The sequence below is a fragment of the Lissotriton vulgaris genome, chromosome 2_1 (assembly GCF_964263255.1).
Source record: "Lissotriton vulgaris chromosome 2_1, aLisVul1.2, whole genome shotgun sequence".
Classification (NCBI taxonomy): domain Eukaryota; kingdom Metazoa; phylum Chordata; class Amphibia; order Caudata; family Salamandridae; genus Lissotriton; species Lissotriton vulgaris.
In genome coordinates this window covers 1,705,850,923-1,705,863,011 of record NC_141687.1, presented here as the reverse complement: position 1 = coordinate 1,705,863,011, position 12,089 = coordinate 1,705,850,923, and the positions used below count along the sequence as shown (strand labels likewise).

At 42.8% G+C, this 12,089-nt stretch overlaps 1 protein-coding gene across 1 annotated transcript in view; it reads right to left on the bottom strand.

Moving 5' to 3' along the window:
* Nucleotides 1-12,089, bottom strand: part of LOC147733145 (RH-like protein IC) — a 298,869-nt gene that overhangs the window by 131,118 nt on the left and 155,662 nt on the right. Inside the window, exon 3 of the mRNA XM_086957688.1 lies at nt 11,645-11,795. Within this exon, the coding sequence (XP_086813814.1) occupies nt 11,645-11,795 (151 nt within the window). The remainder of the gene's footprint in view (nt 1-11,644; nt 11,796-12,089) is intronic.

The following is a 12,089-nucleotide window of genomic DNA, read 5'->3' as shown; positions in this document are numbered from 1 at the left end:
CTTTCCTTCATTTCTGTTGGTTCTTCTGATTGTGTTGGTGTCAACATTGATTTATTTACATTTGATCTCAAATAAAAACTGCTCTTCTTGTATTAGTGTTACCAAGACCTAAATATGTATTAGCAGGACAATCATTGGCCACTCATCTCTAAAAGACATACAGAATGTCTGCAGATTAATAGGAGCTGATACACTGTACTTATTCAACAGAATCTGATAATGCTTCTGTTCCTATAAAGAGGTTATGTGAAGAAAAAGACATCACCGTTAGTTACTCACTGACACATATGTTTGAATAATTCAGGCAGCATTAATCCCCCCTTTTTTAATACCCTGAAATATTACTATGTAGATTTTTAAATCAGGATAATGTCCAATATACTCTATAACCCCCTTCTGTGCAGTCCCTGCTTGGATGGCCACGTTTTGCTCATAGCTATACGTTTTGTTAAAAGTATTAAATGAGTGCAAAAGTCTAGTGCCCTGACAAACTGCCCTTCCTGCTATGACATACATTAGTCTGCTCCAATTCCTATTTAACATCGATATATACATAGATAAATAATGGGCAGTACAAAAACAGTGGCCCCTACTAGACCCATAAAGAACAATTGCTAACACATCCAATTGATATTTAATTTAAAAAAAGCAAAACAGAGAATGTATTACACTGATGTAGTGGGTGCCAGTAAATAAAACATGCTCATTGCTCTTCTAAACGTGATACATATGTGGGATAAAAATGACCACAGTGCGTATCAAATATACAAGAACATTACATCCCATTAACATATTATACAAAATATGTTTAAGGACACACGCCACAGTCAACGATGTTACTATACTGTCAGAGATAGGGTTTTATCATGAGGACTCAGAAAACTTAGTCGCATCCCTCATCGATAACACCAGCACCTTCATCCTCCTCAGAGAGCTTAACTGTCACCTAGAATACCACACAGTCCATATAGAAAACTTTGGAAACCTTGGCATCGCCTGGAATGTTACCGAACCCACCCAAAACGCCAGACACCTATTGAACCTGATTTTCACAAATCAAAATCGACAGCCAGCAACTCTGACCGGGACAGACCATGCCCTCATCAGTTTCAGCATACCCATCCCGCACTACTACAGACCTACCACCCCAAACCCCCCAAAAAGCATCAGAGAAGAGGAGTAGACTTCTGCCCTTTCTGTGCATAGGCCCGAAAACACCAGAAACTTGCGGAAAGCCATCAAGAACCTCAACAGCTGGATAACCGCATACGCCGACACCCTGGCTCCCCACAATCACAAGCTAAAGTCAAGAGCCCAAACACAGGCCAGCTAGTACACAGAGGAACTGAGGCTGGCAAAACATCAGTGCAAGCAACTTGAGAAAAATGGAGAACAAGTAAAGACACCATAGATAAAGGGATCTCCAAATCAGCCCTAAGATGCTACCACCAGCAGATACGAGACACCACCCCCTCACAAGACCTTTGCAAGAAGCTCTCTTTATTTTTCTGTAACAAAATCATCTCCATGTGCCGCAACTTCGACTCTAAACTGGAACTCGTCCCTGTTCCAACTTAATCTTCCAACATGGTCGTAGAACAAATACTGACTTTGTGGCCTGCTGTCACCAATGGAGAAATTGCTTACTATCAGGACCATCCACTTGGTTGCCCCATCTGACCCTTGTCCCCACCACACCTTCATCAAAGGACTCCTTCCGATAAGAGAAGCATTAACACCCATCCTCAATGCCTTTATCGACTCAGCCACATTCCTGGACACCTAGAAACATGCCACTGTCATCTCCCATCTCAACAAACCATCTGCTGACCCAGCCACGCTTTCCAACTACAGACCCATCTGCCTCCTGCTATATTCAGCAAAGGTCTTACACAAACTAATCAAATGACAACTCACTGACCCTTTTAAGAACCACCAGCTCCTCGACGCCACACAGTCTGGATTCAGGCCCAACCATAGAACAGAAACAGCACTCATTGCCGCCAAAGATGACACCCACATGATCCTTGACAGAGAAGATATGGCAGCCCTCATTCTCCTGGATCTCTCTACAGCATTTCACACGGTCTCACAACCCTTCCTCATCAGGTACCTGGACAAAACGGGCATCCAAGGACCCCCTCTCCGCTGGATCTACTTGCTCTTAAAGGATAGAACACAAGCTGTCAGCCTGGCACCTTACTCCTTGGAAGCCTGCCAACTCATCTGCAGGTCATCCACATGGATAAGATCAACATCCTCTCCTATGCCGGCAACACACAACTCATACTCTCTCTCTCGGATAAGACCCCCAACACAAGAAACAAGTTCACTGCTTCATACCCGAATGCGCTAACTGGATGAAAGCCAACTGCCTAAAGCTCAACACTGACACGGTCGAAGTAGTGATCTTCGACAAGAACACCTAACCATAGGACTCCATCTGGTGGCCGGCCAAACTCGTACCCACACCCAGCACCCACGCCAGGAACCTCGGCATAATCACTGACAGCAAACTGGAAATGACCGCACAAGTCAACACTGTCCCTCCATCCTGCTTCCACATCCTGAATATGCTGAGAAAGATCTTCAAATGGCTCCCAAGCAACACTAGAAAAACTGTCACTAACGCCCAAGTCACCAGCAAGTTAGACTACAGAAACACTCTCTATGCTGGGATCACCAAGCAACGTGCTAGAAGACTACAAACCATTCAGAACTATGCAGCCAAACCATCCTCACCTCCCACACAGAACTCACATCACACCTCAGGAAGCTCCACTGTCTCCTGATACACAAATGCACTCACACACACATTCAAGGCACTACGCAACTTCGGCCCCACCTACCTGAAGTGTCACATATACTTCCATTAACTAATCAGACACCTCCAATCTGAAACACCTATTCGCACACATCCCACGCATATACAGTACCAGATCAGGAGGACGGGAATTCTCCTACATCACTCCCAAAGCATGGAACGCTCTCCCACTCCACATCAGAGTATCCTCCTCCTTCTTGAATTCTGCAAGAAGGTGAAGACCTGGCTTTTAAATAATCAACCTACCACAGGTAGAACTAGGCACACACACCTGCTCAGTGCCAGGATACCCTAGTGCAATTTACAAATGCAAATAACATAACATAAAATGTACAAGTTGCTACATGTCCCGAAGAAGCACCAGAGAAATGCATTGAGTGAAAATGTTATGGCGGATAGGGCTCTGAGAATAGAATTTTTTTTTTAACAAATACAATAAAGACAGCATAAAGTACAACTTAAAATAATGAGTATGCAATAGGTGAAAATCAAAAACTGAAACTTATCTTATCATATAAAAATAGAGATACTGATATCAGATATTTGAGTTAGATGGCAAGGGAGTGAATAGACACATCTGGACAAAAAGGACCAGATTATAGTGTGTCATTTGGGACAACCTTTTTTCAGAATATTGTAACACTCCTTAGCACACGTATATCATAGTACAATTATATATAGGTGTTGCCACCCTTTGAAACAATCACAATACGTAGTTATTATTAATACATAAATTTGTATTTATTCTTGATCACTGGAAGTTCTCCACACAGCTGAAACGTGTTTCGTCGTAACTGGGAGTGTAACCCACGACTTTTTCAAGGCTGCAGAAGTTCAAACAAACAAAACAAGGATATGTTGCCATCTGTATATAGACTTTTGGTCATAGATTCTAATAATAACCATACGTCACATGATCACTACGTTTATAAAAGTGGCCCTCGTCGTGCAGAATTATACTAGTGTGTCCAATCAGTGGGTTTCTAGAAATATATTATCCAACATTCCTTCTCATTAAGAAGATGCATATTTCAGAATATGTTATGTATGTTCTAATATACATATCTTAGCAACAATAAATACAATATATTTTTATACCTCAATAATGCAAAAAATTGAGCTGCAGGCAACGTCAATTAGTCTACCTAGCACACAAGTTGTCACTCCCATTGTACCATGCCATTAGGCATTTATTACACATGCTTTGGTGCTTTTAATCTACAAAAAGCAGTGATATAAAACCCATATATTACACAGGAAATCGAAACCACAATATGTGAAAAATATGTCCTCAATTCCTTCTGTAATATGGGCTTCATCAGGATAATGACATCTCCTAAAGCACTCAGAGTGGTATACAATTGTCATAGTCACTAAGCCTATTCAGCAAATGAGCACCAAATTATGCAACAAAGTTATCTAAATTATGCAGCAAAACGCTTATTCAACTTTCATGCAGAGTAGGATTTTTTGATATGTATAGATTTTGGTTGTCATTTTTCAAAGCTCATATATAACACTGCAAAAGCTTCTGGCACTTAAAACAACTGCGGTCAGAGGCAAAAAGTGGGCAACTAGAAGCCAGGCTCTCAGTAGCTTCTGAAAACGGGCCAGATTAAATTGGTCTCATAAAGAATGGTCTGTTCCCTAAATAGGAATGGCCGAATTTAGGGATAGACGGGAAAGCCTGTGTGGGGGACCTCTGTGTATGCAAGGAGCAGTTTGCAACGAGGTCAAAGGCCAGAAAAGAGGATATCTGTGAACATTTACTGATGAAGTCAAATAGCCTTAAAGATGATCCACCCCCCAAGTTTACAATAGGGGAAAACAGATTTTGCAGGATCCGTGATATTTTAGAAGGAGAACCAGGCATTAATGGCCTTCATAAGGTGTGGGATAACTAGGACTAAAGACTCAGTTTTGCTTTGGATAAGTAAAACATAACTTTGGCCATCCATTCTTGTGTGGCCAATCCTCTACGATGTGGTTTTAATCAGTTGAATACATTAACTTAACGTGTAATCGAATATCATTGGCATCTGGCAATGCAATAGGTCTCGCATTCAAGCGAGTTTGAGCTATTGGCATTGTAAATGACAATGCCTTTTATTTATATTTTGGGTTTAAAAACATAAATAAACTGCATTGCCATTTACAATACTAATAGCTTAAACTCTTGCAAATGTGAGACCTATTGCATTGCAATTAAGGGCCTTGTCGACCGCTTGTTAGATTGAAAATATCAGAGGAAGAGACCGGCCTGGGACGTCTTCAAAGAAGTGATAAATAGTGCAGTGAAGAAGATTTGTAAGTGTTGTAAATTACACAGACACAAAGTGTGAAGTGAGAGTTACATATGATCCGAGCTATAAACACTAACAAAGTGCTCCAACACCTTTCGCTCTGTGATTACGCTGTCGCAGCTCAGGGGGAAGAGTGGGGGCTATTGGTGGTGGTATTGGTGGGGGTATTGGTATTGGTGGTATTGGTGGTGGTATTGGATTGGTGGTGGTATTGGTGGTGGTGGTGATATTGATGGTGGTGGTTTTGTTGTTAATAAAACAGGTTTGGCGGTGGTGGTATTTGTGGTGGTATTGGTGGTGGTATTGTTGATGGTGGTATTGGTGGTGGTGGTGGTGGTGGTATTGGTAGTGGTGATATTGGCGGTGGTGGTAGTGGTGGTTGTGGTGGTGGTATTGGTGGTGGTGGTATTGGTGGTGATGGTGGTATTGGTGCTGGTGGTGGTATTGGTATTGGAGGTGGTTGTGGTGGTATTGGTGGTGGTGGTGGTATTGGTGGTGGTAATGGTTGGAGGTGGTATTGGTGGTGGTATTCGTATTGGGCGGTGGTATTGGTATTGGTGGTGGTGGTATTGGATTGGTGGTGGTGGTATTGGTGGTATTGGTGGTGGTGGTGGTGTTGTTGTTCTTAATAAAACAGGCTTGGTGGTGGTGGAGGTGGTGGTATTCATAGTGGTGATAGTATTGGTGTTGGTGGCGTTGGTAGTGGTGGTATTGGTGGTGGTGGTATTGGTGGTGGTAGTATTGGTGGTATTGGTGGTTGTGGGGGTATTGGTGGTGATGATATTGGTGGTGGTATTGGTGGTGATGGTAGTGGTGGTTGTGGTGGTGGTATTGGTGGTGGTATTGGTTGTGGTGGTGGTATTGGTATTGGAGGTGGTGGTTGTGGTGGTATTGGTGGTGGTGGTGTTGGTGGTGGTGGTGTTCGTGTTGGTATTGGTGGGGGAGGGATTGGTATTAGTGGTGGTGGTATTGGTGGTGGTGGTAATATTGGATTGGTGGTGGTGGTATTGGTGGTGGTGGTATTAGTGGTGGTGGTAGTGGTATTGGTGGTGCTGGTGGTGGTGCTGATGGTGGTGTTGGTGCTGGTGGTATTGGTGGTGGTTGTATTGGTGGTGGTGGTATTGGTGATATTGGTGGTGGTGGTGTTATTGGTGGTATTGGTGATGGTGTAATGGTGGTGGTCTTGGTGGTGCTGGTATTGGTGGTGTTGGTGGTGGTTGTATTGGTGGTGGTACTGGTGGTGGTGGTATTGGTGCTGGTATTGGTAGTGGTTGAGGTGGTGGTATTGATTGCGGTGGTGGTATTGGTGGTGGTGGTGGTGTTGTTAATAAAACAAGCTTTTGAAAACAACCTGTCAGGTGGCTTGGTGCAGATGACATGTAACACAGATGTGCTGTTGTCAGCTTCCGCCCCTTAGCGCACGATTATGTGCTACCTGAATTCATATGGCTCAATTTGTTAATCATTTCTAAATCCAATGTACTTGGGGGGAAAGGGGTTGAAACAGACATGAGATAATGCCGGGTTAAAGTGATTGAAAGTGGACGCCCGTGTTACGGGGTGGCCATGCTGCTTAATAAAACACAAGCGGTTTCAGCTGAAGCATTTCCGGCCTGCAGTAAGAGAAACTCTATAAATTAAATAGTGCTTACAGACTAAATAACAGGTCCCGTGTAACAACCGAAGTAAAGGGGCCAGTAGCCATGTGAGGTTTCAAATGAAGACAAGGCCCTACTAAGGAGGGACTAACAAGCCTATTAACAAAACCGAAGGCAGCATTTACGAAAGACAAATACACAAGCCAATGAAAAATATGGGAGGAGAGTGGACGCAGCTTCTCTCCCATACTCTACTACAGCAGTCTCGCAGAGCGAGCAGGGCATGCGTGCTGCCGCTAGGCTTGACCTAAAAAGTCCCAGGCCACTCAGTAAACAGAAGAAAGGACAGCAGGGAACACTGAGGAATACATCGTGTGAGTGGCATAGCCTCAAAGTAAAGTTACCGAATTGAATAAAGTGGTAAGATAAGATTCAGGAATGTTCCTAGAAAGTCCTTGGATTCCCTTTGCTAAGGTGCAAAAAGTAGCAGTTTGTGAACAATAGAGTCAAAGGTGGCCAACCAACCAAGTAGGCAGAAGAAGGGTGGGAGACCTTTAACAGTGGCAGGAGGAGAGTGGCTTGAATCTGACAAGAGTCCAATCTCTGTTACATGACAACACTAATAACAAGAACGGTGCAGTTGTCTAACTACTGTTTTTTATTGACCTTGGAGAATAAAGGAGGATTGGTATATGGGCAATCATTAGATTCTGATGGATCCTGAGTGGTCCCCTCTAGAAGGTGGAAAAATGGAGTGTAGCTCTCTCACTAATGTCTGCAAACCAGACTTGATGATGACAATGTGAAGACAAGGGTATCATTGTGGCCATGAGAGCTATCACATACAGTTTTGTGTCTGGAAGGAAATTAAAACGTACTTTAGATTATTGGCAACATCTTTTATTAAACATTTGCTGTCTGAGGCTTGAATAACAAGTCTGTTTCTTCAAATGATTACAGAGATGATCACACAGGTCTTCCCTATGTGACCACCCATAGTTTCACCAAATGTAGCACTGTTGAAATACCTCTTTCTGGTTATTTAAATTAGTGTTGCTTTGGGATTGGTGGAGATGACCAGTGAGAGGAGACCCCTTAAATCATTCAAGGGATAGTAAAGACATGTCTGTAGCTGTAGGTTCTTTCAACTGGGCAACTGTCGACAAAGAGGAGCAGGGCATTTCCACCATCAGTCTCGTAGTGCCAGAAATGGGGAGGAAAGAGTGCAGCAAAGTGAGATTATTTCCTAGCCATAGAAATACATGAATTCTCTAGGATCTATGGAGACATGCATGTGGATTCTGTGAAAAAGAGTTAAGCATATCATGTGAAGAAATTTATGAAACCCATGGCGATCACATTTCTGATCCTTAAGAACAGCAGCTGTCAGAAAACACACAGGAAGCCACTTTGCAAACATATATCATGTTGATAGCCACAGAATTAAGTCTTGATGGCCCAACAGCACAGAGGCCAAAAATGGCGGGCTGTGGACTAACAATATGCCAGCGCAAACCCTTGTGCTGTTAATCTTGGGATCAGCACTGAGGCGGGTCTTGATCCAAAAATCTATGAGGAATAGACAAGAGATAAGTTATGCTTCTTGGTCCACCCCACAGACCAATAGAAGGAGGAGGCAGACCACATACTAAGGGTTGTGTGAAAGATGAAAACACCTGAAAGTTCCCTGAGCACAAACGGAGCATGCCGAGGTCGAACTGCAAGAAGCAGAATCTGCTGAAACAAAACCTGGTGAATCAGAACTTGGCAAACCAGAAGCTAGCAAAACAGAACCTCGTGAAGCAGCACCTGGAGAAGTGGAAAGTGGTGAAATAGAACATTGTGAATCAGAACTTGGTGAAGCAGAACCTGGTAAAATTAGATATATTCATTACCGTCCGAAGCCTACAGTATCGCTCATCCCTAGGCAATGTTTCATACTTTTGCTTGATTCTGTCTTGATTCTTTTTCTAAGAATCTTTTTTTGCTATACTCCTTAGTAACATAAGGCTCTGATCTCTGCTCAGGTTACCCACTACGTCCTGATGATGACCCTATATCCACGATGGGGCGAAACACAGTCAACAAAAAACAGTCATAGAGACTTTATATGAAAATTGTTGTGGCAGAGACCTTAAGGATTGACTTCTAAGAACTTTATTTGTACTGCTTCCATCCTGAAACTCCCAGTATATAGTCTATCGGCATCATATTTATGTTGATCGATTACTTGTGCTGTGTTTTTAATCTTTTAACCTTTGGCAGTCTGGCAGAATTGGTACCTACGGATGGTCTCAGAAAACAATGCATCTTTGATCCAAGCTCTAATGATAACATGGCTAATTATCTAACAATTAATGAATAGATGTAGAAATACTAAGAAGAAGAAGGCTGCAAGGGGTCCCATGCATTTCTGACAGATATCTTACTGCGTGGCTGACAATTCTTCATGTTCATTACAACTTTCTTCAAAAATCTTTCCATTTTTAGGTCGAGACGAGCACAGCGCTGTTCTAGGAAAGCGACCTCTTGGAATCACTCTGGACTTTTCACACACTCGTGCCTGTGTTTTTTTTCTGCATTATTTAAATTGGTCTTTGAGTGTGCCTTTCTAAAAAGACAGCAAGCAATTGGGCAAAGGCGGCTGCAAGTCTCACCTTTCCCAGTAAATGTATCCGCCCATGGCCTACGGCTTGCGATTACGAGCAGGGTTGCCATCTGTTTAGGGTCATGTCACCATTTGTTTTTAATTAGCGGGTTCACCTCGCTGCCGTGCTCACTCGCCCCTGCGTCTCGCCCTCGCGCCATTCTTTTTAACCAACCCTCCCTTCACATGCCACATGCACACGCATAGCCCTGCCAATGCTCTATTTGCAATGAGAAACTTATGCATTCGCTGTCATACTAGGCCCATTGCTGTTGACTTGTAGAAGGAGGAAGGCAATCTTAACTTTAAGGCAAGCAACCTATTAATCTTATTTTTAACCTCACAATCGCAGATTTGAACCCCAGCGCGTCTGCTCAGCTTTCATCCTACTAGAGGCAGACGAACTAATTAACATTCATTTGGTTGGCAATAAACATCTGTTACTCTGCACCAAGATGCAGCATACTCCAGCCCCTCCTTCACTTGCACACTGGGATAACTCACTTTCGCCTCCTTTCAATTCGGCTCCTGATTTTCTCTACTGTGCTCGCTTTCTGATTTGGTAATGGCATTATATAATGCAATTTTAACTTTAAGGCAAGCACCCTATTAATCTTATGTTTGACCTCACAACCGCAGGTTCGAACCCCAGCGCGTCTGCTCAGTCTTTCATCCTACTAGAGGCCGACAAACTAATTAACATTCATTTGGTTGGCAATAAACATCTGTTACTCGGTACCAAGATACAGCATACTCCAGCCTCGCCTTCACTTGCACACTGGGATAACTCACTTTCGCCTCCTTTCAATTCGCCTCCTGATTTTCTCTACTGTGCTCGCTTTCTTATTTGGTACTGGCATTATATAATGCAATTTTAACTTTAAGGCAAGCACCCTATTAATCTTATGTTTGACCTCACAACCGCAGGTTCGAAACCCAGCGCGTCTGCTCAGTCTTTCATCCTACTAGAGGCCGACAAACTAATTAACATTCATTTGGTTGGCAATAAACATCTGTTACTCGGTACCAAGATACAGCATACTCCAGCCTCGCCTTCACTTGCACACTGGGATAACTTACTTCCGCTTCCTTTCAATTCGCCTCCTGATTTTCTCTACTGTGCTCGCTTTCTGATTTGGTACTGGCATTATATAATAGGAGCCAGCAGCGGCGGCGAGCAGGCCGCCATCTGTTTTGGGGCAGGTTTCATTTCCAGACCTTGCTGCTTTCAGTAGAAGGTGCGTCCCCTCCACCCCACCTCCACAAGAGTGCGCTTTCATTTTCCCTTAAACCCAAAAGAACTGAGACAAAATCAATTACGGTGACATCTTACTTTTCAGCGGAATCGTCAGCACCGTCTAATGAGCGGGCTTTGGCTAACAAACCTACCCTGGAAGGCAACAAGCAGCTGCTACTGTAGTTGAAGCTCCTTAAACGCCACTCATGTCTTGGGGAGGAAGGGAACAACCTCGTGGGGTTTAAGTAAATAGCTACATTGTGATGCTTAACCATTTGTTGACTGGATGATCATGCTTATGGTTAAACAATTGTACCCTAACTGTTGTGGAGAAAAACCCAACATCTACAGCAGGTAGGCACAGCGTAATTCTACGGAGTGCATCTTTTCGCTCCCCCACCTCAGAAATCTGCAAGCACTTCTCCTTTCATTCATTTTTATTTTTTGCACTATGTAGCGCAAATTAAGGTATTAAAGCACTTTACATAAGTACTAGTTCCATTACAGAATTCTGCCCAGTAGGTGATAATGTGCTGCATGGCTAACACTTATAATGTCCCAAAGGCGAGACCTATTGGCTGTGCCAATGCTTGGTTTTTTTTGCTTTCGGGCTCTTTTTGTGTTTCTATTTCTTGTCCTTTCTTTTTCTAATGATATTTTTGCTTTCTCTCGTTCTTTACTTATCCCTCTTCTTTTTAATTTGATCGATTCTGATTAATTTTACAGTGTGTTAAAAAAAGGTGCTAATCTTTATGAGTGATTTCTCACTCTCTGGCTGGCTGACAAAACACTTCACAGGTTTATGACTGTAAATGTATCTACCTTATTTATTCTCCGATTAATTTTACTTTGTCTTCTGTTACTGTGTTCCCACATCATACCTGTGAATATTGTTCAAGTTCTTTGAAGTGTGAGTACATTGGCAGAGATGCAGCATATAAACATAGAATTAATCATTTCAGCTTACTTTTAGGAAAAAGAGCAAAGAGAAAAGTATCACTGAATAATAACAAATTAGAAAAAAATATACCTTACCTTAAGGAACTCTGTAATTACCCATCTGTTAGCAGAAAATGCAGTAACTTCAAATATTGTCAGGAAAACAAGCTGGACAGGGTTTACCTTTCCCAGAAGCACCCCGGCTGAGATCAACACAGACGCAATGCTCATAGATGCAGTTACAATGCTGAAAGAGAAAGGTCCCCGTTCACGTTGAAAATAAAAGCAAACAGAAAACAAAACAATCAGTCACAAATAACATTTAATAACATCATTATATGCCAGTTCATTATTTCTAATTTAGAATACTTTATGAGGTGCGTTGTCCTGATATAAAGACGTCAGAAAGGGGGTGCGGGGAAGGGCAGAGGGTCCATTCTTCCCAGACCCGGCAACTTTTCAGGCCCCTATGCTCGTGCTGCACTTCTCTTTATACTGTGTGAAGCTCACGCACGGCAGTTGACAATGGCATAGTTTACAA